The sequence below is a fragment of the Osmerus eperlanus genome, chromosome 3 (genome assembly GCF_963692335.1).
Source record: "Osmerus eperlanus chromosome 3, fOsmEpe2.1, whole genome shotgun sequence".
Taxonomy (NCBI): domain Eukaryota; kingdom Metazoa; phylum Chordata; class Actinopteri; order Osmeriformes; family Osmeridae; genus Osmerus; species Osmerus eperlanus.
The window spans coordinates 6,223,801-6,237,916 of NC_085020.1; the positions used below are offsets into that span (position 1 = coordinate 6,223,801).

General features: G+C 43.8%; 1 protein-coding gene across 1 annotated transcript in view; it reads right to left on the reverse strand.

Annotated features, from left to right (window-relative positions):
- Nucleotides 1-10,904, reverse strand: part of mylka (myosin, light chain kinase a) — a 38,002-nt gene extending 27,098 nt beyond the window's left edge. Inside the window, exons 1-2 of the mRNA XM_062456811.1 lie at nucleotides 10,691-10,904; nucleotides 4,485-4,641 (exon numbers count right to left, since the gene is read on the reverse strand). Coding sequence (XP_062312795.1) covers nucleotides 4,485-4,637 — 153 coding nt within the window. The 5' untranslated portion in view covers nucleotides 4,638-4,641; nucleotides 10,691-10,904. The remainder of the gene's footprint in view (nucleotides 1-4,484; nucleotides 4,642-10,690) is intronic.
- Nucleotides 10,905-14,116: the final 3,212 nt, after the last annotated feature.

Consider the following 14,116-nt stretch of genomic DNA (forward strand, 5'->3'; position numbering starts at 1 on the left):
GGTTAAAAACTAAGATTATGACAAGACACGACTCTTCCAGTACACGACAGAGGGATATTGGCATAGGACCCACCATAGAAGACGGAATGCTTTAAGAGAGTCCTTGTTGTAGTTCCATTCTCCATGGGAGAAATAATGGTCTGGCTGGTCACCTGTAGTGTTTTTACATACCCATTTTGTTTCTGACAAAGGTTTGTAGAAGAGTAACTACCAGACACCCACAGGATACATACTGAATGTCTCCATATATTCCCCTCGGCAACATAAAACACCCCAACAACAACACATAGCCAAGTTGTGTCCATCTGGCCAGGGGTTTGAGAAAACATGATACAGACTGATCGCTAACTTCTGTATTCTACTGTACCTGCTGTGATCTACCTAGAGCTTTTCGGCTGTGTGTGAAAAGGCCAGTCCATAAAAGAATGCAGCTGAGGGAGATGGATGATATCCATGTAATGGACCCTATTGTAATGTACTGTAGGAGACATCTGAACATAACCTGTACAAGCATATGGCCTCTCTAACACATGGACATAGGAGAGAGAGGAATGGGGAGAGAGGACTGGAGGACTGGAGGGTGGAGGAGTAGCCCAGCCTAGCCAACATCTGCTTTCAATAGCCCAGCAGCCAACCAGCCACTAGTAGGTCTTTACCTACATCCCCTTGACAGATTTCACATGGAGCCTCCCTCCCAAACATACTGTTCTCCTCCCCCTCTCCCAAACCTCCTATATATTTCCTGTTGCCTCTGAGGTAAAGGCATTATGTAATACAGCATTCTGCTGCAGAACCACTGCCTCCCCCGGCACCGCATTAAAGAGGAAAAAGGAGAGAATGAGAGAGAGAGAGACTTATGGATCGAGAATGTGTGTGGGGGGGGGAATAGAGGAGAGGTAAAAAAAAATTAGGACAGGCGAGCAGGGAGTTGTAGGGGAGACCACCATTGTCAGTGTCACCAGTCACACCAGCATGCTACTTGGCCAGATTCCTTGTTTCGACAAAAGTGGCTCTGATTAAAACCATGGTTCTGGTGCATGAAACACTACAAGAAGAATGCCATATACTGGACAGGCACTTTAGGGACACTCACTGGACATCAGCTACCACACATTGGATCAGCAGGCAGACACTACAGGACCACTGTTATACAGACTGTTGTCCTCAGACATCAAGTCTCCACTACTGTCGCAATTATACAGTATATGGTTCTTTAACAAAACAAGAAATGTATTTAAAAAAAAACGATTAAATAAAGTTGGACATTGTCTCAATGGACATGTGTTTTGTTTGAGGATGGAGAGGTGAGGATCTTCTCTGCTCCGTGTTAGACAGGCCCCGAGAAGAGAAGATGGATGACTGAGGGTCGTCACTGGTGATGGATGCTGCCTGGGAGAGAAACATCTCAAAGTAACAAACCCACAGACACCCTATAGGCTCCTGGGAGCAGGGGAACGCTTACTGCACTTGCTGCCTTTGATCTGAGCTTCAAGCTGCTTCATAAATCAGATGTGGGAGGCCCTATGTGTGTGTGTAGCAATTGGCAGACAGACGTCCAAAGCGCTTTTAATCCTAAACTTGAGATTTATAAATGCTCCTGAGCTACATCCAACGCAATCTTTGCATGTAAATTCTCATTAAATCCACCTTTACTAAGATTCTTTCCCTGAACCAACACACGCTCCGGGTCCTTTTGGTCCTATGGTGAGCATGGTGCAGCACAACAGGCTCCAAACAGAGCCCTGCAACACCCCAAATGAAAAACTTGAAAGAAAGTTCTGCGTTGTCTCAGATCATCCAAGTGGAACCGGGACCGTCTGGGTTCTGCTCCAGCGGTTCTGAAAAAAGAACCATCCCTCCAGGAAACTGAGAGTCACAAGACCGAAGATATTTTAATCCCCATTAGAGGGCATTCCATAGGTCCACTCTCACCCAGCTCCAACCAGGCTAAGCTAAGGTAGCCCCTCACCCACAGGCCCCTGCTGGCCCTGGCCAGAGACAACAACCCCTAACACCGCGGGCACTCACGCTAACCTGAACGGATCTAGATAGGTGTTAGCTAGATACATTGCAGGCAATGTTCTCTGGTGGGCTAAGAGGAATATCTGCCATTTTGCTTATGCCCGTCCAAACCTCTACTTGAGGGGCAGGCGATGAAGGGTGTTCAGGGATTGCACTGACCCACCTCTCCTCTCCCTGCTCTGCTCCTGCTAACAAGCCCTCATCCTGGTCCAACCATAACAAAGGATTAATTAAAACAGCAAATTAAAGGAGAGGATGTTTCCTTCCTTATAAAAGACGTTAACAAGCCATGACTTCAGCCCTCTCAACGGATATTCACGTCGAGTTTTAATTAGCTGCTTGTTGGGTCTTGGATTGAGCAGTAGTATTTCCGTGGCATTGAGAGCTAGAGAAAACCCGTAAGCAGCAATGGAAATCCAAAAGTGTATTTAAGAATACAGTGTACATACAACACATGTAAACAGTTTCACTTACTATCCTCCTCTGTTGGTCAGTGCAAGATGTTAGGACAGCACAACTGTTACACATTCGACTAAGGGTGTCTGAATAACAACTGAAAGTAGTGTTATTGTTGGTGCAGCCTACAGGAAAAGAATGTGAGCGAGGACAGGCCCAGATGTCTGTGTTTGGAGTCAGTAAATAATACCACATTACTGTAGTCACACTGCTAATGGGTCATAACAAGAGACGCTCACACCAGACAGAGCAGTTTGCCCAGGGGAAGATTACCATTGTCTACTGCAGATCCTGTACATAGAGAACTTATAACTAACATAGACGTAATAAAGCATCCATCAACATCCCACATTGGATGGTGGTTCTTACAGCTCTATCTACAGCGACTGGGACTGTTCAATACTCAATGCCATCCAGGGCCAAATTCCTTAGAACAGCCATTTTCATTAGACCATGTGCCTAAACGTCTCCCTTTATAATGTTGGACTGGTGTCAGGTGGAGATGTGTTTACATTTCAATGCACACATTTCAACCATTAAAATGTGGAATTGATTTACTGTACATATTCTATCAACTTCCTTCGATGAAGGAAAATAAACCAGTAGATTAGATGGGCATCTGCTTCCTGTGTTGCTGATCAAGACTGGTCAGGAGCTACAGTGCTGTGTGTACAGTAGAGCAAAGGCTAGTGGTGCACATGTGTTAACAACTACTACCAGATTCCATATACAGCTAAATAAGGAAGTATATTTATCTAACAATCAAGAACCTTCACTGGTTGTTAGGGGGCTTTTTCCATGAAATACTTCAATGATGACACCGGCTAGTTTAATTTGATTTTATGGGGTTCTTTGAGGGCAGTTAGGGTAGTTTGAGGTGGTAGTTTAGGGTTGCTGTTTGTGGTATTTGAAAGCATATGAGGAAGTAAAAAGATAGTTAGCGGTATGGGGTAGTTTGGGGTAAATAGTATCCTGACCTGTGCTAATCTCAACATTATGGTCTCAGCTATGCTGTGCTTTAATGTGCTGTGTTTATTTATTTGTATAACCTTTATTTAACCAGAACACATTAAGAACACATTTTTATATTTTACAATGGCAGCCTGGCAGTCCAGCCCAGCCCAGCCCACAGACCATGACAGCATGGTGCATCCTGGCAGCCACTGTGCTCTGTACTGGACCACAAAGAAGGAAAAGAAGACAGAAAGAGTGAGAGAAGGAAAGACAGACAGCAAGAAATACAGACAAAAAGACAGAGAGAGGGAGACAGACAAACAGGCAGAAAGGCAGACAGACAGGGGTTCTAGTGGAGATCAAACTCCCTGCCCGCTCTGACAGACTTGATGGAATAACAAGGATAGCAGAAACCACCACAGACCATCCGGGTCTAGGAGGTGTCAAAACATCACACACAGACCACACACACACACATCTAGAAGAGTTTGTCTAGTTTGACAGACAACAGGGATATACTGTATACTGACATGTGCAGTAGACCGTGTAACAATACAATTGTTGGAAGGACAAAAGTCAGGAGTGAGAGAAAATCTGAGACCATGTCCTGAGGTCTACTTGTTGAAGGAACTATTCAGTAAACAAGAGCAGTAACTAGCATAACCTGACAAAAAAATGTCCCAGATGAATACAGGCAGGAAATTCAACCCCACAAGTCTAGATCTCCTTATCTGTGTTATCTGAACAGCCCAGTGACGCTGGTTCAGACGGAGAGTGAAGGAGCCTGGCCCAGCCACCCCCTGCTAACAAGAGGATAGCGGGACAACATCTGACTCTGACCCAAGAGCAACAAAGACCGCTTCAGCACCTTCACTCAAAGCACAATAGAACTGTACTCCAACCGGGGTGGAGGACGACAGGGCTGTTGAAGGCCATAGGGTGTGGGGTGCCAACAGGAATGCAGACTAAGAGTTAGCTACTTTTGCACAGTACAAAAGTACCAGTGGAGTGTTACTGTACTGTGTATGTGTGTGTGTGTGAGGGTGACTTACCTTGCCATCAAGGCGCGCTGTCCCTCCCAGGCTAACTCGGGCATTGCGGGGTGGCAGGGTAAAGGCTGGAGGCTCGTTGCTAGGGGAACCTCTGCCTAGCGTCAAGCTGGTCTTGGAGATCCGAGTGTTTGTTACTAGTTGCACATCGGCCATATTTCTGTCAAAAAGTTAGAATTCTGTTAGGACTTGGGTAGTTCACATCTGACATTTGCCCATTTCCTGTCCATGAAACGGTATCCTTCTTTGTGAAGACTAATTGTATTCAACACCTTGAGTTTATGATATACTGTACAACCATGAACTCAGTTTTTAACTTGTTTCCTCTCGTCTATAAGCTCAGCCTTGGCAGGCCAGCACTGCTGGCTGCAGAAGTAGTTAGGGAGGTACAGTTAGGTCCATAAATATTTGGACATTGACACAATTTTCATCATTTTGGCTCTGTATACCACCACAATGGATTTGAAATGAAACAATCAAGATGTGCTCTAAGTGCAGACTTTCAGCTTTAATTTCAGGGTATTTACATCCAAATCAGGTGAACGGTGTAGGAATTACAACACATTTTATATGTGGCCCCCCCCTTTTTAAGGGACCAAAAATAATTGGACAAACTAACATAATCATAAATCTAATTGTCACTTTTAATACTTGGTTGCAAATCCTTTGCAGTCAATGACAGCCTGAAGTCTGGAACCCATAGACATCACCAGACGCTGGGTTTCGTCCCTGGTGATGCTCTGCCAGGCCTCTACTGCAACTGTCTTCAGTTCCTGCTTGTTCTTGGGGCATTTTCCCTTCAGTTTTGACTTTAGCAAATGAAATGCATGCTCAATTGGATTTAGGTCAGGTGATTGACTTGGCCATTGCAGAACATTCCACTTCTTTGCCTTAAAAAACTCTTTGGTTGCTTTCGCAGTATGCTTCGGGTCATTGTCCATCTGCACTGTGAAGCGCCGTCCTATGAGTTCTGAAGCATTTGGCTGAATCTGAGCAGATAATATTGCCAGAAACACTTCAGAATTCATCCTACTGCTTTTGTCAGCAGTCACATCATCGATAAATACAAGGGAACCAGTTCCATTGGCAGCCATACATGCCCACGCCATAACACTACCTCCACCATGCTTCACTGATGAGGTGGTATGCTTTGGATCATGAGCAGTTCCTTCCCTTCTCCATACTCTTCTCTTCCCATCATTCAGGTACAAGTTGATCTTGGTCTCATCTGTCCATAGGATGTTGTTCCAGAACTGTACAGGGTCTTTTAGATGTTTTTTGGCAAACTCTAATCTGGTCTTCCTGTTTTTGAGACTCACCAATGGTTTACATCTTGTGGTGAACCCTCTGTATTTACTCTGGTGAAGTCTTCTCTTAATTTTTGACTTTGACACAGATACACCTACCTCCTGGAGAGTGTTCTTGATCTGGCCAACTGTTGTGAAGGGGTTTTTCTTCACCAGGGAAATAATTCTTCTGTCATCCACCACAGTTGTTTTCCGTGGTCTTCCGGGTCTTTTACATTTACATTTAGTCATTTAGCAGACGCTCTTATCCAGAGCGACTTACAGTAAGTACAGGGACATTCCCCCGAGGCAAGTAGGGTGAAGTGCCTTGCTCAAGGACACAACGTCAGTTGGCATGACCGGGAATCGAACTGGCAACCTTCGGATTACTAGCCCGACTCCCTCACCGCTCAGCCAACTGACTTTTGGTGTTGCTTAGCTCACCAAACAGTTGATTTGGCCACACCTAATGTTTTTGCTATCTCTCTGATAGGTTTGGTTTGTTTTGATTTTTCAGCCTAACGATGGCTTGCTTCACTGATGGTGACAGCTCTTTGGACTTCATATTGAGAGTTGACAGCAACAGATTCCAAACACAAATACCATACTTGAAATTAACTCTAGACCTTTTATCTGCTCCTTGTCAATGAAATAACGAACTCCCATGAGGGAATAACATACACCTGGCCATGGAACAGCTGAGCTGCCAATTGTCCAATTACTTTTGGTCCCTTAAAAAGGGGGAGGCCACATATAAAATGTATTGTAATTCCTACACCGTTAACCTGATTTGGATGTAAATACCCTGAAATTAAAGCTGAAAGTCTGCACTTAAAGAACATCTTGATTGTTTCATTTCAAATCCATTGTGGTGGTATACAGAGCCAAAATGATGAAAATTGTGTCAATGTCCAAATATTTATGGACCTAACTGTATTAGGAAATATATGGGACTTCCTTTTCCTCATGTTTTCTGAGAAATACCTCAGGTGTTTACTTTCCAGGATAGGATTCAACATTCTCAGACACTCAACATGTTTCTGGGATAAAGTCAACATGCACTTGATTAAAACGTAATAGGAAGTAAGTGAACTAATTCTGACTGAAAGATTGGTGGGACACAGATCCTACTCTCAAACCTCAATCATCTACCACTGGGGAAAGAAAGACATCCTGGTGGTCCAATGGGGACATTTTTGGAGAATATTAGTCAGTCTCAGGCAGAGCTATCACATCCCGGGCTACACATGCGTGACGGTCTAGAATGTGAATACTCCATAACCAGAGATGCGTATATTCATGTGACTTGGACTTACAGTGGAGATTCGAATGCCTCACCATATAAGTACAAGATCATTGAACCATATTCATATATCATACCAAAGGCATTTCACACCACATTAACCCTTTAAGATTGTGAGTGAGGAGATACCATGGGTATGTTCTCGACGTATATACTGTAGTTCTGCCCCTAATGGAAATTAAGTGAATACGATCAATGTATTATAATAACCACGGTGTTCCTGTTATGCTGGAGGCTAAGCCCACCATGGAGTGTGTGATCAGAATCACTGCAGTGAGGAGATGTAATCTAGAGGGAGGTGTAAACATTAGGCCTGGTGTGTAGCTAGCTCCACACGCAGCCTGTCTCTCCGAGGATGAACCACAGAGGGGTGCACAGGGTAAGAAAACAAACACACTTCCTCTCGGAGATGCCAAGAAGGCCTGCGTAAGGAGTTTCATTCTCCATTCTAAGTATAGTCTGCAAGTTAGAAGATCAGGTGGCTGTGAGGAGCATGTGCTTTTGTTTTATGCATCTGTGGGGGGGGGGGGGGGGGGGGGAGATCACAAAATGCAAAATGACGTTGTGTCCTTGAGCAAGGCACTTCACCCTACTTGCCTCGGGGGAATGTCTCTGTACTTATTGTAAGTTGCTCTGGATAAGAGCGTCTGCTAAATGACTTAATGTCATGTACACAGAACTGTATGCAATTGTCTCTTTTAACTCAGTCTGGCCTAAAACCTATTGCTTTCTTTGATTTAGGATTTCTCTACCTTTCTCTCTCTATCTGTATCTCTGGAAAATATGGCTCCTCAAATACATGGCTGTATGACGCTTCTCCTACAAGCACACATGGTGCAAATTAACCAGACACTACAGGGTTTGATTCACAAGTGTCTCAGTAGTTTCCCATTGAAAGGAAACAGAGATGGGGAACACACACTGGGAGACTCAATGTGAGGTCATAACCTTAAGGTGGAATGTAAACCTTGGCTTTGTGAACATTTGCAAACACACACACACACACGGGGTTGCTTCATGTTGACTTACACACACCACAGACATCAACATAAACAGTTCCCTGACTGAGACAACAATCCCTTTAACAATAACTGACAACCAAACTCGCAAATCATTGGTGCGCTGTATCAACTCAATCTTTTTCAACTTAATAACTTATCTTGAATACGTGCACAGCATCAAAAAATGTCCACGTTTTTTCAGTTTTACAAAATGGATTCTTTCCAATTTTGCTACATCCCGTGAAAACATGATTATCCTGTATCAGAGTGGCGTTATCTATCACGTTGCTAGAACAATATCAGGCTGCTATCGGCGGCGCCACAGACAGACCAGTGTTCCATTAATCTCTGCTTGGAAAACAGAGATAGGGGATGGTGCTGGTTCTTTATGTGCTGACACTCAGCAGAGCGCATTCACAGGCAGCTCTGGCCTTCATTTGACCAACGCTGTTTTGAATGGCCCTCAGTCAGATCTGATTCATTACCTATCCTGCTATGGATGGATGGTGACATCAGGCTTGGAACATGTATGAGAGCCGTGTGGGATCAGAAGGGAACAATGTTTGATTTAGTTCATTAGAGATAACTGCAAAGTATTGGTAAAAATGTGCAAAAGAATACGTGGAGGACATTTCTTTGTGGATTCTAAATCTATTGTCAAAATGGATTCCAAATATGTTGTAAAAGTTTTGAAATCTATCAATCGCAGTCTTCTAATTTTTTGTACCATTGCAGAATTCTGTCTTTGTGTGACTCCATAATGAGCATTCATTGAAATGAGAGATTGAAAAGGGGAGATTTGAAGGGTGAGAGGTCAGAGAAAGACAAACAGGGAACACATGGAGCAAATATGTTGTACCCTCTGTGACAGAGTACACAGCCGTGGCACCTGTGTTAGTGAACACCTAATACACACAACGACATGGTCAAGGGGTCGTTGAACTATGATGAAGTCTTGTAGGATGAGATAACCTGCAGTGAAGGCCATGCAGACAGAGCCAGCCTTGTCTCCCACTAGACTTATCACACCTCACAAACCTGTGTCCTGGGAACATTGATTCTCTCGGTTAAATATACAGTTAAATATTTTTGTTGTCTCTGTGACACACTTCTGACAGCAAGCTGAGAACACAGGAGACAATGCCCACCCCCCCACACACACACACACACACGCACGCGCACGCACGCACACACACAGGGTTAAGCGCTGGTAGCAGGAAGAACAGAGGACACTGTCATGACTGAGATAAGACTAGCAACCCAGTAACACGGCCCCAACAAAGGATGATGGAGCACAATTCTCTACAAGGGCATTTCCCACACCAGCTTTCAATATCAAAAGATACTTATTCAACGCATTGAATTTAATGTTCTTCAATGCAATTATAGTGGGTACCTCTCGCCTGTTCTTGCTTCCCAGTGCCTATTGTAGCCTTTTCGGCAAGGCTGTATTGACAGACAGATTACTGAGCCACATTGTCAGTCACCAGAGCTGAAGACCAGAATGCTGACTCCAGACTTCTTCTGCAGCTCAAGACTGTCTCAGACCAGAGCCAAACTCCCAGCCAGAGTATCAGGCTTCCAGAGAACAGCTGGCAGGACACAGGGGAAGATGTAGCTATTAGCCGGGATTATTAAAGGGTATATCTGTAAATATTTCAGGGTTATGTGTCTTTCCAGCAATTATGTGTGTGGATGTTCTCGGTTTAATCCCTTTCAGTGATGAATGACGCCGTTACTGTCCATCTGATTAAAATAATTGAGATTTCACTTGAGGTTTGGGAGAAGACCACACAATCACAATTGAGACTGAGTCTTAGAAGAACATAGAACCATGATCTACTGTCACTTGTGTTTTCTGCCTTCCATCTGTTTTATACCTCCTCCTGCAATCCAGGCACCGTGTGGAGATCTGCTGAGCTTCAGGAAGAATGGCCGAGACCCAGGGTCTACTGCCTGGACTGACACATTTGTTCTTCTGTCTATTATGTTTTCATAATAATATATTGTCATATTATTCCTTAATAAATGTATTCAGTTGTTGATGCGGTATTTGAACTTACTAAAGAGAATATTCTATAGCATAACATTTAACAAGATAACACATTTTAAACTACAAGCATCTTCTTACCTTATGCCATCAACATGAACATTCATATTAGAGGCACTATTCACTAAATTTGTCCACCAGATCAGTAGCAGATAGGATGAGACTGCTAATCACGTTCCTCCCTTGTTAATTCCGCATAGTTCTCATCTGGGGACTTAAGTAACACGTGATGAAAAACTCACCTATCCAAATACTGGGTCATATACTAAGGCTACTGATTACTTGTTTGTGCAAATGTTGATATAAGTTGTATCTATGCTCTAGAGTATATTTCGTTTAAAATATTGTATGACTGTACATGGAGTATCGTAAGTACATTTTATTATAATATTTTAACTTTTAAAGTGAATGGCTGGTCCAGGTTGCATGTTAAATTACAATATAGCCGAAATGCTTACCATGTTTAAAATATTTCTGATTAAGACGTAGTACTATAGGTTTTTATTTTTTCCCCAAGGTAGGTAAGTTGTGATCAGTCAGATGCAGGTCAGTACTACAGTTGGACTCACCAAAACAGCACGTTGGCAAGAGAGCCGGAAAGCGCGTCTTAATAATATTTTACCGCTTCTCCTCTGCTCCGCTCTTTCTGTGTCGTTCTTCTCAATTCCTCCAGGCAAGGGGACACTATCAAAACAGTCACTATTCCGCGGACCTGTCGCCGTCCACCTCTGTCAGAAACCTGAGCGTTTCTTCGGCGATATCAAACTTTCTGGCTCTTGTCCTAACAACATTCACTGAGACTTCTCATTGGTCGTGGATGGCTTGCTGGAAAGTGAAAGGGGGAGGTCCAGAAAATGAGCAGTTTCTGTTCTGTTTAAGATTGGGTTACAGTTTACGATATGTCGTTTTTAAACAACATTTTCGATTCAACCCAATTCAAAACACGTTTAAAGAACAGCATGGGTGGGTATGATTGCTGTAAGCCTACACAAATGTCACCTATGTAAATGAATCTCTCTGGAATTTGTTAATTGGCACATTGTAAAATGTAACGTGGAACCATGCGCGTGATATCTAGTGGTCCTGAAAGATTTCACCTTGCAGCTATCTTGCAGGTTTACCTCTGCAGGATATTCATTTAGAACGGCGGAGAAGTAGGCTACGGGGTTCTTCAGGCTAAACATGTTCTTCACTTCCTTCCCTGAGCCGTGGAATTGCAGAGTGCACAATTGAGGAGACAACGTAGGAACATGTGGAATGGTCATTTGGTCCGTGTGGGATCCGGGCTGCGAGGGTTGAATGGTGAAACCACCTGTTCAGTCTGCTGGCCGTCACAGCAGCACCCGGTGACACACAGCTGATTTCACAGTCTGTCAACACTCCCCAGTGGCAGCAGTAGCCAGCCAGTCAGTCAGGAGGAAACATGGCCGGAAAAAGAGAGAGAGAGGGAAAACTTGGAGTTGTCTGTTGAAAATGCAGCCAGTGGAAGTCTATCATACCAAAATGCACTGAAGCATCAACAGCTGGAGTTGGATGGAAGGCTTGGAATTTATGATAATGTGTTCAGATGGGATGGGTTAATCACGATAGCTTAACAGACAGGATGTTTTATGGTGAAGTTAAACGTTGCAAGCTACCAAAGAAATGTAGTGAAGACTTGTCACAATCCTAAAAGGAATCTACAGGGCTAGAAGGGCTCTGGTGCATTTTCTGTAGAGCACAAAAGTCTTACTGGAATCACTGTGGCATAATAATCGTTAGCCTGTTAGTGTAACCACAGTGCTCTCCAGTCAGTCTTTATCCATTTCAAAGCTTTTCATGCTCGATGTGTGTGTCTGTTAATAGGGAAACTCCTATATACCCCACCCCAACCGTTCCCCCACCACCACCCTAGCCACCGGCCCCTGTATGGGAAGTGGATCAGAAACCCCCCACAGGAAAGGTAAAAGTAAACATTCTCTGAGAGCGCTGCCTCAAACAAAACTGCAGACAAAACAAACCAGGCTCTGTAAGTAACCAAGCCTGCTACAGAGCTACGGGGCACCGCTGGTGCTTGCCAGGCACATGCCACATCAGCCTGAATCTGGTGTGTGGAAGATGAAGATATTGTGTAGTCTTCCCGTCTTGTTGTGTAATACTGTTATGATGTATCATATTTGATGTTTGTTGTTTTTTGGCTTGTGGAGTCTCTTATATTTCTCACACAGTGTAAGTGAAGGCTATTTCTTACTCCAGTGGGCTTTTGATAACAATCCTTACATTTGTACACAGACTGGACAAAGCCATCAGAGCATCATGGCTGCATTTACATCTTCGATTTCTTGTTTGCTGTCCACTGTGTACCAGTTTGTGACCTTGACCTACAGAGGATTCTGACATGATGGAAGGGGGGTGACCTCAGGCGCCTCTCAGCTGCTTATCAGCCCTCTGATGAACTAATGATCCTCTTCCTGTCAGTCTGGTGTACAGTATCTCTGTAATTGGCAGGGCTCCACCACTCTGATTAAAGCACACCAATACGCCGTGTGGTTTCTGGAAATGCTTCACGGATGTCTTTTGGCAAGGCGTGTATCCAATTTGCCCACAACGCTGCCAGGAAGAAGGATATTGTCATTTTGTTTCAAGAGATTAGGAAATAGACGTGGACAACTTGTTCTGTTTTGCTTTGGCCAAGGAACAAGGGTTTTGGTGCTGAAAATTATTTTTTTGGTTGAATTGACTAATTGTCTTAATGTAGGACATTTGGGGAGGTGTGTGTGTGTGTGTGTGGGGGGGGGGGGGGGTGAAAGATATTTCAATGCATGCTCAGGAAATGTTATGTATTGTATGAGGAAGAGATTATGAAAATCTGTCACACGAAGTTTCCCACTGTCTTTTTCATAAATGAAATGTAGAGGGCCATCTACTGGCCACTCAGAGGAGTGGATACAAGATACAAGAATGGCATCTGTTCTCCCCTGGAAAATCAGTGGTTTCACTTTTAAAAAAGCCTGACATTCTCAAACCTCTTCCTCAACAGTCCATATTGTCTTTCTCAGTAAAACTCATCTATTCAAATCCCACATGATAAAAGACATGAATTCATGGGGAATTGCTTTTTTCCCCCCATTTGAGCCTTTTTCTCACAGAAACAGGGACTAGACATCTACAAATGAGAGTGTAGACCAAAGGCATGCGGTGAGAAGCAGTCACTCGGACAGGGTGTTTCACAGTCTCTTGACTTTCACTGTTCTGTGTTATTACTGAGGAGACACAGCAGTGGAGCTTCTCTGTAACTGGTCTGGAACAACTGTCTCAGTGCTCCCACAGACAATCATCCAGGATCCTTCTCTTGGGCTACAGCTAGTTTACATTTCTTTCTTCTGAGTTTCTGGACCTCTGACCTGTAGACTGAGTCCCCAGGGTAATGCCGGCCAAACTGTCACATTGTTAAATAACTCGTATCCCGTCACTCGCCTCACGTGTTAGGGATGGAGATTGTCTCTGGTGCAAGTGAATTGCTAGAGGGAATCGCAAGTTTAATGTTGGAGCTCATTTAGCTCTCTGATTAGGGTTGTTGAGGGCTTAAACCATATGCTGTCCATTTGTCTCAGGCTGTGGGAAAGCACGAAGAGCCTGGCCCTGCACCAGAGTTCTGTGCCACAGTAACGTTTCGATGGGCCATGGTTCGATGGCCCGCAGCCCTCTGGCCCAGAGCACCACTTACAATCCCGGAACATTCCGTCCACGCTCAGGTGACCATGGAAACAGCATGGGCTGGAATGATCAGAGCAATCAAGGGAGAGAGATTGTGCTATATCATTTAATTTACCATAAGGTTGGAGACACATTCCAATATACAATTATATTACATTACTCAGACTTGACATTGGCTATGTGTGAGATGTTAGTATTATGTGTCATGTTTGTTTGACACGTCGCATGGAGTGTTTATAAACAATACATGTCGCTGGAAAAGGTAATTTATACACATATATCTATTTATGACTTAAAGT